The 12,479-nt window shown below is 44.9% G+C and overlaps 1 protein-coding gene across 1 annotated transcript in view; it reads left to right on the top strand.

Moving 5' to 3' along the window:
* The window catches only part of LOC309546041 (cullin-4A), a 132,370-nt gene that overhangs the window by 94,478 nt on the left and 25,413 nt on the right, over positions 1–12,479 (top strand). The window contains exon 14 of the mRNA XM_082245520.1: positions 2,817–2,922. Coding sequence (XP_082101646.1) covers positions 2,817–2,922 — 106 coding nt within the window. The remainder of the gene's footprint in view (positions 1–2,816; positions 2,923–12,479) is intronic.

The following is a 12,479-nucleotide window of genomic DNA, read 5'->3' as shown; positions in this document are numbered from 1 at the left end:
TGTGCAGTAGTGCACTCATTGCAATGATTTTAAATCACTACTGCAGTGAAGTCAGTGCAAATTAAACTGCTAGAAAAAAAGCTAGACAACAACAAACACCTAGGCAGTGGATTGGAGGAATCAGTGGACTACTGCTGCAGTAGTGCACTCCACTTACTGCAATGATTTTAAATCACTACGGCAGTCAGTGCAAAGTAAACTGCTAGAAAAAAAGCTAGACAACCACAAACAGCTAGACAGTGGATTGGAGGAGTTAGTGGACTACTGATGCCGTAGTGCACTCACTGAAGTGATTTTAAATCGCTAACTGCAGTCAGTGCAAAACTGCTAGAAAAAAAGCTAGACAGTGGGGAGTCAGTGGACTACTGCTGCAGTAGTGCGCCACTCACTGCAGTAGTGATTTAAAATGATTGCAGCAGTGAGTGGCACACTACTGCAGCGGTAGTCCACTGATTCCAGTTCACTATCTAGCTTTTTTTCAAGCAGATTTGCACTGACTGCAGTGCAGCGCATTTTGGTAGCATAATTATTAGTGTAGAACGTATGTTCCTTGCTATAGAACATTATTCTTTTATCGAGTTGTTAAAGGTAAAGTTCTGCTTTAATTAAACAAGCGGACGTTAGAAGTTGATTGGCTGCCATGCACAGCTGCACCAGATTTTCCTCTCTCCTGTTTTAGTAAATCAACCCCACTTTTACTCTACATATCCCATGGTACCTCGCTGCATGCACACCATGATTTCTGTACTGCCTCCATCTCCTGAAACTCCTCCAGTGAGCAGCTCTTTTGCTGAAGGCAGGCTCTGTGAGATGTGAAACACAGCAGTGCCTACTCACAGGGCCATCACAGAGTTCAAGAAATAAATGTGTGGGGTTCCTCTCAACTAAGTGTGTAATGCCTCAGGATCATTCAGATAAATAGAGGTTGGCTAGGAATAATTAAACTCATTGTGGAAATTATACAGTTGTATTCAAAATTATTCAAACCCCCCCCCCAATGCTGTAAAGGGTTTTAGGGAATTTAGTGTACATTTGTAATTGTATTCAGAATGAAATCCTACAAGGACTTCTTAAAGAATCATATGCAACTAAAATGACATCAATTGGTTTTGTAATACAGTAGTAAATGTTTCTTTTGTGAATTCTTCATTGACACAATTATTCAACCCCTTAAAGACTAGCACTCTGAAGAACAGAGGTTTATTGAAGTGTTTTAATCAGGTATTGAAAACACCTGTGGATATCAGGGAGCAGCAATAAAGCCTAATAAGCACCAATTAGGCAGCTTTAAAATGACTGTGATACTCAGCTCCTTCTAGACATTTACTGGTGTGGTTACAAACATGGTGAAGTCAAGAGAATGGTCCAGGAAGACAAGAGAAGAGGTGATTACTCTTCACAGGAAGGGCAATGGCTATAAGAAGATTGCAAAGATGTTAAACATACCAAGAGACACCATAGGAAGCATCATTCGCAAATTCAAGGCAAAGGGCACTGTTGAAACGCTACCTGGTCGCGGCAGAAAGAAGATGCTGACTTCGACTGCTGTGCGCTACCTGAAGCGTAGAGTGGAGAAAAGTCCCCGTGTGACTGCTGAGGAACTGAGAAAAGATTTGTCAGATGTGGGTACTGAAGTTTCTGCTCAGACAATACGGCACACACTGCGTAATGAAGGCCTCCATGCCAGAACTCCCAGGCGCACCCCCTTGCTGTCTCCAAAGAATAAGAAGAGTCGACTGCAGTATGCCAAAAGTCATGTGGACAAACCACAGAAGTTTTGGGATAGTGTTCTGTGGACTGATGATACAAAATTAGAACTGTTTGGGCCCATGGATCAACGCTATGTTTGGAGGAGGAAGAACAAGGCCTATGAAGAAAAGAACACCTTGCCTACTGTGAACCATGGCGGGGGGTCAATCATGCTTTGGGGCTGTTTTGCTTCTGCAGGTACAGGGAATCTTCAGCGTGTGCAAGGTACCATGAATTCTCTTCAGTACCAGGAGATATTGGATGACAATGTGATGCAGTCCGTCACAAACCTGAGGCTTGGGAGATGTTGGACCTTTAAACAGGACAATGATCCCAAGCATACCTCCAAGTCCACTAGAGCATGGTTGCAGATTAAAGGCTGGAACATTTTGGAGTGGCCATCACAGTCACCAGACTTAAATCCGATTGAGAACCTCTGGTGGGACTTAAAGAAAGCAGTTGCAGTGCACAAGCCTAAGAATGTGACTGAACTGGAGGCTTTTGCCCATGATGAATGGGCGAAGATACCCGTAGATCGCTGCAAGATACTTGTGTCAAGCTATGCTTCACGTTTAAAAGCTGTTATAAATGTAAAAGGATGTTGTACTAAGTACTAAGATTGAATGTCACTTGGAGGTTGAATAAAACTGATAATGATTTGAGCACAGAAAAGACATTTGTGGTTATTTCATTATAAATGTTATGTTATATTTGTCTGATCTACACGTGCCTCTTTGATTTAATTGTAAGCAGGATGACTGAATGATCAAAATCAATGTCAAACTGGCCAAAACAATCAATTTCAGTGGGGGTTGAATAATTTTGAATAGAACTGTATATGATTTTAAAATGTGACCTTAGATACACTTTTACAGTTTAGACGTTTGGAGGGAAATCTGATTAAAAGCTGTTGATAAAGCAGAAAATCTCTCTGAAATAAACATGTTAAATGATTTAGGTTTTTTAGGACCATATATTGTTTTGAAGAGAGAGATTGTGGTTGTAAATTTTCCAACCGGATACTTCATTCATGTTTTCTAATGACTTTTTATATGTGTTTCCTACAGGAAAAGAAAGAGCTCCAGGTGTCTTTGTTTCAAACACTGGTGCTGATCATGTTTAATGAGGGAGATGAATTCAGTTTTGAAGAAATTAAAATGGCTACAGGAATAGGTGAGATTACTTTGTCTTTTTAAGTTGACCGTGCATTATACAATTTTTTTTATTCAATTTCCTTTAGATTTTCCTTTCAACTTTGTAGTGCCACGGCCAGCCTGTTTGCATGCAAATTAAGAGTTTAGATTTGACCTCATTATATGGTTTTGAAAAATCTAAAGGAAAGTTTTACAAGAGAATTGTATAATATATGACCAACCTTAGTTGCTTATATTTGCAACTACATGTGGAAGGCACCCTGCGGTTTTAATGCAAATCTGAAATGTGTGATGCCTAATACTAAACTATCTGGGATTCTCAACCATAGGACATATATGTATAGCGATGCACAGAGAGTAAGCTTACATGAAGGCAGCATATAGTTTTCCACTTTTTATTGCCTCCTTTGTGTGAAATCCCTGATGCTCCTGCCAGTCCCTCTGCTTTCCTAATAAAATCTGACCACACTAGGTATGAGAGCACAGCATGGTCAGTTTTCTGGCTGTGCTGGAATCTCAACCTGCTCTCCTCTTTCCATTAGGTGTGTGCTAATACACACACAGCCCCCCGGACAGCCATTCACTGGGAAAATCAGTGTTTTTCTGTTCGTCTTCCCCCAGCTCTCTAAGATCCTTGTGCAGCTGAGAAAAGACAGTATTTGATCATTTATAAAAAAAAAAAATAACAGGAAGAAAGAGGTATTTATATTATATCATATATATATATATATATATATATATATATATATATATATATATATATATAAAGTGAACTCTCACCTTGAAAAACAACCTGTTTAGTTTAAAATATAAATGAAAGTCAAAACATTTACACACACACACACACACATATATATATATATATATAGATAGATAGATAGATAGATAGATAGATAGATATATATGTGTGTGTAAATGTTTTGACTTTCATTTATATTTTAAACTAAACAGGTTGTTTTTCAAGGTGAGAGTTCACTTATATATTAGGGGAACTAAAAACAAAGGACATGGCCTGACGTTTTTGGACAAGATGGATTATAGCTTGCTGGTGCTGAGTGGTATTGAGTATGCAAAAAAATCTGACCAGGCCTTTTTCTGACACTTGCTGTTTACAAGGAAAAAAATCTGTATTTTTAGCTAGAAAATTACTTGGATGGAACACCCAATCATTATATATAATTTATTTAGTTAGTTTTTTTTTTTTTTTTTTTTTTTTTGCACTGTCCCTTTTTTGATCACTTTTATTGCTACCGCAAAGAATGTAAACATTCTTTCCGATAAAAATACAGCATGTAAACAAATAAATGCAGCGCTTGGTAGAGTCCACAGTGTAATATAAATCCACACTAAGATGACATATGAAAAAAGTCCAAAGTCACAAAAACTTGAGAGACAACTTGGCACGTGAAGAATCCAAAAGCCAAGAGTCACAGAGGACACGTGAAGATGTAATAGCAATGGTGTACAGTGATGGAACAACCATCACATCCACCACACAGAAAGTAACGTTTAGCCTCTTACCAGATCTTAATATTCACTGTTCGCACAGTGATCAAAGAGATTGAGATATTAATAAAAATCCGCCTTAGGCAACATGATGTAAATCCAGGATCTTCCAGGGCAAGGTGATACAAGATGATAACTCTCCCATAGATCAAAGGAGGACAAATAGTGCAGTACGTTCCAAATAAAGCATAAGGTTTATTAAAAGGATGCACTCACCATAAAAATGGGATACACCCATATGTCTCAAAACAGGCATTCAGTTGCATGTAAGCCGATGTGTAGTAGTGTATCTCATCCGGCTTGTGACGTCCGCTCACGATCAGAACTCCGCCTACATGTATCGCAGGCAACTGTGTCATCAGGAGGGGGTTGCTGGTTGTTCCATCTCTGTACACCCTTGCTATTACATCTTCACGTGTCAAGGTGTCCTTTATGACTCTGGGCTTTTGGATTCTTCACGTGCCAAGTTGTCTCTCAAGTTTTTGTGACTTTGGACTTTTTTCATATATCATCTTAGTGTGGATTTATATTACACTGTGGACTCTACCAAGCGCTGCATTTATTTGTTTACATTACTTTATATCATTCCTTGATTAGTGCTGGCTGCTATTTTGGGAAGCGCAGATATTCTTCTTTTTTCAATAATACAGCATGACAGGTCTGCTTTATGGAGCGATCTGGGGTCTAAAAACCCCAAAACTCTCCTCTGCCCTTAAAAGCAAAAGATCAAAAAAAAAATGTCTCTTTCGTTCATCGACAGACACAGCACTCCATAAATCATAACTACTGGGTTATATTGCCTCCTCCAGGAGTAGAACCAGGCAGAACAAAAAACACCTGGCTACACCCATGGGCCGTCCTCAGCTTGGTATATAACCTCCCTCTCTGCTCTAGGTAACCAGTTTTTAATCTGTCTAGTCAGAAATAAGGACCTAGGCTCCCTGCTGGGATCTCTGGCAATTTTTTCTCCTTTCTTGTTTTTTTGCTCTGGAGATCTACAATCAACTGCCAGTGGTGCCCCAGCCCAGCCAGCAAGCGCAGCTACGTCAGGTAAAATCAGCCACGACATAGCCTCACTGACAGAGGCTGGCCTGTGAGTTAAACGTCTTGCAGGGTCACATACGACCGGGCTTGGGTCTGATTCGCAGCGGTTCTTTGGCTGACAGCTCCCCTACTTAAATGCAAGGATTCTGTCCAGAGTGTTACCGGCACCATAGAAGGGTAAGTACAGTTCCCCCTCTCCCCTTTTGGTGTTTTTTGGGGTGGACGTGGGTAATCTGCATTCTTAAATCCCTCAGTTAGTTGGGCTTCCCCAACTCCCTTTCCCCCCTGTCTGGACCTGGAGTCTGGTGGGGGTCCCAGGGCAGAGATAGCAGACCCCTGGGGTCTCCCTGCTATCCCCACTCTGTAAGAGTCCCGGGATAGTGTTTGTCCTGCCCTGGTAGTCTGGAAGGGTCCCAGTGTAGGAGACCCCTAGGTGCATGTCCTACTGTTTGCAGTGTGGGTATAGTGCAGGGGAGTCCTAGTGCAGAGACCGGTGCAGAGTGTGCAACGGAGTCTCCCCTAACATGTGTCCTGCCTTTGGGGGGATCCCCTTGCAGTGGGTCCAGGGTTGCAGAGGGCACAGGGACGATCCTGACAGCATGTTTCAGCGTTTGTAGCTGATGGTTGCCATTTTCCCTTAGTCTGGCTGGTCTCTGGTTGGCAGCCACGTTTGTGTAGCCCGTTGATGTCACGGGGGGATTTACCCTTAGTCTGGGAGACGCTGGAGACGACCGAAGTCCTCGTGAGGAAGCTGAAACTCCCCCTCTTCCTCATTAGTTTCCTCTACCTGTGCCCGGAACATATGAACAAGGATGGCATCCATGATAATGCTGGGTTGGAATTCTCTGCGTCTCTGGGTCGTTGGGTGTCCCTGTTATCTCTCTCTCTGCTGATCGAACCCTGAATCTTGAGGGGATCCCTTAGTGGTGCCAAAAGATCATTTTTGTGCTGCATGGTCTTCCTTTCCTTATGGAGCCTCAGGGTCAAATCTCCCCCACTTACCCCCTCGTGGAGGTAGCAGGTCCCTCGGGAACTCAAGCTTCCCATGGTTGCACTGACGGCAGTCCTACAGCACTTAGTGTCCCTGGTGGAAGTGGCATGTTGACAAAGACCCAGGAGGAAGCATCCCCCGCCTTCTCCTGCTCAGTCTGTCTCTTCTGATTCTGAGCCTAATACCGCCGTGGATGCGGCCCGTCCAGGAGGACTTCATATCACACCCCCTGATCCGTCCGATAGTGAGGATGATTCTTCCATGGTTGCAGCAGTGCTGGTAGACGCACTTATCACTGCAGTGCGTGAACTTTAAAAATGGAGGATGCGACTGATGTAGCCATGGCCGTGGCTGTGTCGTTTGGTACGCATAAGTCACCTCATACTCCAAAGGTCTTTCCTTATGTGCCTTATTTTGACAGGTTTTCTTATAAGGAATGGGAAAAATCAAAATTACCCTTTGTGGTCCCCAAACGTTTTGCTGTACGTTAACACTTCTGAGGAGTCACTTTTAAAAGTGGTGGACCCTCCTCTTTTCAGGTTGAATAAAGCAACCATGATCCCAGTAGAGGAATCCCAGTCATTTTAAGACCCAACTGACAGGAAAGCAGAGTCTGTGGCATGCAGCATTTTTACTATGGCTGGTTCGGCATTGCGGCCAGTCTTTGCCTCAGCCCTGGTGTCTCAGACCCTAACTGAATGGGCCAAGCTTTTGCACCAGGGCATGGGGAATGAGCAGGTCCTGTTCTGTTTCAGCAGGGGTGATTAAGCGCATGCAGTGGCTTAAGAATTGGTTCGCAGACCAAGCCTCTAAGAAAGCTCACGTTGATCTGCCCTTTCAAGGCGATTGCCTGTTTGTTTGGGGCTTCCCTGGATGACATCATTAAGGGTATCACGGGGGGAAGAGTACCTTCCTGCCACAGTCAAGAAATAGGAAGGAGCCTCGTCGCAGATGGGGGCCCTCCTTCTCAGTCCATCGAAAATTATTTTGTGCTTCTGGGACAGGGAATAAGGGAAATAGATAATTTAAAATCTTCCCCGGGAGGTTCCAAGCAACCTTGGTCTGGTAGGCCTAGAGCTAGCTTCTCTGGGCCAGCAGACAAGACCCCTTCAGCATAAAGGTCTGCCCTCCACCATTATTGGGGTGGGGGGACATCTTTGCTGGTTTCCGGCCTTTTTGACTTCTTTTGTAAGCGTCAAGGAGATCCACCAAATGTTTATTTTGGGGGTACCCAGGAAGGGGGGAAAGTTTTTTTCTTTTCAGATTTTTTCCTGAGTCTCCATGTGACGATTTTTATTCCTGCAAAGGTTCAGGTGATGTGTCGGGACTACCTAAGGTATCCCCCCCCCCCCCCAACCCTTTCCGGGGAATTGATTTACTTAGGTCTGATTCAAATTCTCTCCTCTGGACAAATTTCTGGAACCATAGCCCATGTTTCACCAGAGGATATGGACATTCTTGATGAGGTCACAGGGTCCTCTGACAGACGCCGCAGGCGTCCAAGGGCCATGGTAAGACCAGTATCATCCTCGGCTTAGGCTTATTTCGCAGTTCCTGCCAGGAATCAAGAGGGAGTATCTTTCAATCATCCTGGTGGCCGTAAATGTCCCTTAGGGGCTTCCTCTCAAAGAAGACCAGTTTTCCCAAGGGCTAATCTACCATCCTGCTTTACATTCACTGGTTTTAAAGGCATAGCTATTGAAAGCCAGGTACTCAGGGATAGAGGTTTGTCTGGATCCGTAATCCTTACTATGGTGAAGGAGAGGAAGTCCTATCAGAAAGATATATCATCGTATGTGGAAAGCGTACATTTCTTGGTGTGAGTCGGTTGACGCTCATCCTCGATCCTTTTCTGTGGCTCGGATCTTAACCTTTCTTCAACAGGGGGTTGATCAAAAGTTGGCCTTGAGTACTATTAAGGGCCAGGTGTCTGACCTGGCAATCTTCTTTCAGCTACCCCTAGCCACGCACTCTTTCGTTCGTAGCTTAATTCAGGGGGTTCGACATGTGGAGGTGGAATAGTCTCTTTTGCCGCCTTGAGATTTAAATTTAGTGCTTTCAGTTCTCCAGAAACCTCCATTTGAGAATATTTGGGAGTTTCCCTTGTCTACGTTATCCCAAAAGGTGGCATTCTTGGTGGCTATTACCTCGGCCGGCAGAGTATCAGAATTGGTGGAATTATCCTGCCCCAGCCTCTTTTAGGTGGTCCATAGGGATAAAGTGGTTCTTTGTCCCTGTCCATCATTCCTGCCCAAAGTTGTCTCTGACTTCCTTTTGAATGAAGACATTGTGTTGCCTTCCTTTTTTCCCAAGCTGGCTCATCCCAAGGAATTAGCTTTGCATACCTTGGATGTGGTTCATGCGATTCGGGTGTATTGGCAGCTACTGAGTCCTTTCGGCGGTCAGACTCTCTTTTTGTGGTTACGGACGGACCAAGAAAAGGGCTTGCCGCTTCTTCGGCTACCAACTCCAGATGGATCAGACAGACGGGGACTCAGGCCTATTCCATTAAAGGTCAGGTTCCACCTCTCTCTGTCACGGTGCATTCTATTCTGGCGCTGAGTGCTTCTTGGGCCTTCTGTCATCAGGCATCAATATCGCAAGTTTGCAAGGCAGCCACTTGGTCATCGGTGCATACCTTCACAAAGTTATATAAGGTAGATACTTTGGCATCTGCAGATGCTTCTTTTAGCCGCAAAGTTTGGCAGGCTGCAGTTTAAGAGGTGCTGTTCCCTCTTGATGGTTTTTTTCTTTAAACTTTTATTTTTTTCAGACGGGGCTCTTGTGACCCAGTTAAGGCTCCTGTGTCCTTGTTAAGGGCACTTATGTTTAGCCTTGGGTTATTTTCCCCACCCCTCTTTTTCCTTTTGGCACTGCTTTTGGACGTGCCAGTAGTTATAATTTATGGAGCGCTGTGTTCATCGATGAACGAAAGAGAAAATGGGATTTTTGTACTTACCATAAAATCCATTTCTCTGAGTTCGATGGACACAGCACCCACCCCTCTATGGAGTTATACTTCTAATACTGCTTTCTACTAAACTGATTACCTAGAGCAGAGAGGGGGGTTATACATCTAGCTGTGGATGGCCCATGGGCATAACCAGGTTTTTGTTCTGCCTTATCCTACTCCTGGCGGAGGCAATATAACCCAGTATGTAATAAAATTGTGTAGCGCTAAAAAATAGCGAACAGGTAAAAAAAAACAGTCATAAATCAGTGAAATACTATATGAGTGGTGTGAACATCCTAAAGGTGTAAATGGTATAAACCAGTGAAGAGGAGGACTACAAGTCCCAGCAACAATATCATAAATAAGTCCTCCAATATGATGAAAAATTATATAATAAAAAGTCTATAAGTGAAGAAAAAAAAACAAAGTGCCCAAAGGGAGTAATGAGAAAAAAACTGGATAGGAACCACTAGTCCCAATAATAGCAGAGTCCAATTAGTTCACAGGCTCCGTTTCCTGCAGCCGTCGCGGCCACCTTGGTGTCCTGAGTGGGCCGGGTTCCTCCATCCAGCCGTGTCCAGGTTCCTGGTGCAGACATGTCTGAGCAGAGTGGCAGCAGATACCAGCAGGTATGGGCCTTACTCATCATAACATGAGGATTGACTATATACTGACAACAACTGGATCTGTCGCCTAAGTACAGTCTGAGGAGTGTTCCGTGCCATCCATTTGACCTTCTCCATTTCTAAGTGCTTTGTGGTCTACCTATTTGCTCAGAAGCAACGGCGTCACTAGGGTTGGTGCCACCCAGTGCGGTAACTCACGGTGTCACCCCAACCCCTTTCAGTAATGTTTTTTTTTTTTTACTAATGTAACTTGTAAATCATAGCTCCCATATAACACTAAATGTAATGGCAATAGCAACATTAATAACTAGGAGAATTAAAATGACCTTTAAATTACAATATCATATGAAAATAATAAAACACAGCTGTCAGGTCCCCATGCATCTCTATGGGGGAATCGGATGGGAACGGGCCGTCTGTCTGTTCTCATCCGATCCCATCCAATCCCCTGGATGGATGGAAAATAGGGTTTCCATCCGTCCAGATTTAATGGATCGGATTGGATGTCAGCGGACATAGGGATGCATGGGGTGACCGTTCAGGTCCGCCAACAAAACTGACAGGCAGATCTGAACGGTCCGCCTGTGTGAAAGGGTCCATACATAAGGGGGAATCTATGGGGATCCTGCTTTAAAGGGGGATCTATGGGAACCCTGGCCTGCTCTAAAGGGGATCTATGGGGACCCTGGCCTGCTCTAAAGGGGATCTATGGGGAACCTGCTCTAAAGAGGGATCTATGGGTATCCTGCTCTAAAGGGGGATCTATGGCATAGATCCCCTTTAGTGCAGGGTCCCCATAGATCCCCGTTTAGAGCAGGCCAGGGTAGGTTCCCCCATAGGTCCTCCTTTACAGCAGGCCAGGGTGAGGTGAGGTCCCCCATATAGATCCTCCTTACAGCAGGCCAGGATGAGGTGAGGTCCCCCATATAGATCCCCCTTACAGCAGGCCAGGGTGAGGTGAGGTCCCCCATATAGATCCCGCCTACAGCAGGCCAGGGTGAGGTGAGGTCCCCCATATAGATCCCCCGTTACAGCAGGCCAGGGTGAGGTGAGGTCCCGTCCCTCATATAGATCCCCCCTTAATGCAGGCCAGGGTGAGGTCCGAGGGAAGAGGGGGGAGATCTATATGGGAGAGGGGACCTTGCCTCACCCTGGCCTGCTGTAAGGGGGGGGATCTATAGATCCCCCCTTACAGCAGGCCAGGGTGAGGTGAGGTCCCGTCCCCCAGATCTTCCCCCTTACAGCACGCCAGGCAAGGGCAGATTCCTCCCCATAAAATAGATCCCCTTTCCTTTACATAGTCTTCTTCTCACTCAGTCAGTCACTAGCTCTTACCTACCTTTTTTCGCCTGTCCCGACTCTGGGGTTTTCCTGCAGCACCACACAGACCGTCACCAGGCTCTCTCTGTCCTCTCCCCTGCCTGCCGCCTTCTTTGCTGATTGATGCTGAGTGCTGACTGTCTGTCCTGACTCCTGCGAGACTCCTCGCCGCGCCGGCTTCTTCGACTGCTGGTTGTCTCCCGCGCTGCGCTGGGCGGCCGCTGCACAGGCTAGTCCCTCCCCCAGACAGTCCCTCTCCACACCGCACGCTTGTCTCCCCCACCACTCCACAGTGGGTGGCACCGGTGTCACCCTCCTCCCAGGGGACACCTTGGGGCGGTCCGCCCCCCCCCCCCCCCCCCCATGACGCCCCTGCTCAGAAGGCCTTAAGGGTCTGGTAAGCAGCACACCTTATATTCCCTTTCACGGGTGCTACTCATGGATTTCTAATTGGACTCTCTGCTATTATTGGGACTAGTGGTTCCTATCCAGGTTTTTTTCTCATCACTCCCTTTGGGCACTTTGTTTTTTTCTTCACTTATGGACTTTTTATTATATCATTTTTCATCATATTGGAGGACTTATTTATGATATTGTTGCTGGGACTTTGTAGTCCTCCTTTTCACTGGTTTATACCATTTACACCTTTAGGATGTTCACCGATTTTATGACTGTTTTTTTCACCTGTTCACTATTTATTAGCGCTACACAATTTTAATACATATTATTTGGACTTTGTTCTATGGGTCTGTGTAAGCAGCTTTTCTTTGTATCATATTTTATTCACAAATTTTTGACTTAGCGCAGAACTTTTTTGATTCATATTGTATAACCCAGTAGTTATGATTTATGGAGCGCTGTGTCCGTCAGTGAACTCAGAGAAATGGATTTTACGATAAGTACAAAAATCCCATTTTTTTTTTTTAAATGGCCTAGTTTACATGTGGCTGATACCTGAACTGACGTTGTGATGTTGCTCCGGTTCTCCTAGAGCATAGAGATGACTGGAAGCCATCTTTCCTTCGCTCATCCCTATGCCTAGCCAGCGGCAGATGGGTTCCTGGAGCTACCAATCAGCCATGTAAACCCGGGAACCACTGGAAAGCAACGGGAGGGGGCAACCCTCCCGCCTCTTC

The sequence above is a fragment of the Pelophylax lessonae genome (genome assembly GCF_965119305.1).
Source record: "Pelophylax lessonae genome assembly, chromosome: 2".
In the NCBI taxonomy this organism is placed as follows: domain Eukaryota; kingdom Metazoa; phylum Chordata; class Amphibia; order Anura; family Ranidae; genus Pelophylax; species Pelophylax lessonae.
Note: the sequence above shows the minus strand (reverse complement) of the source record. Positions and strands in the feature narration are given on the sequence as shown.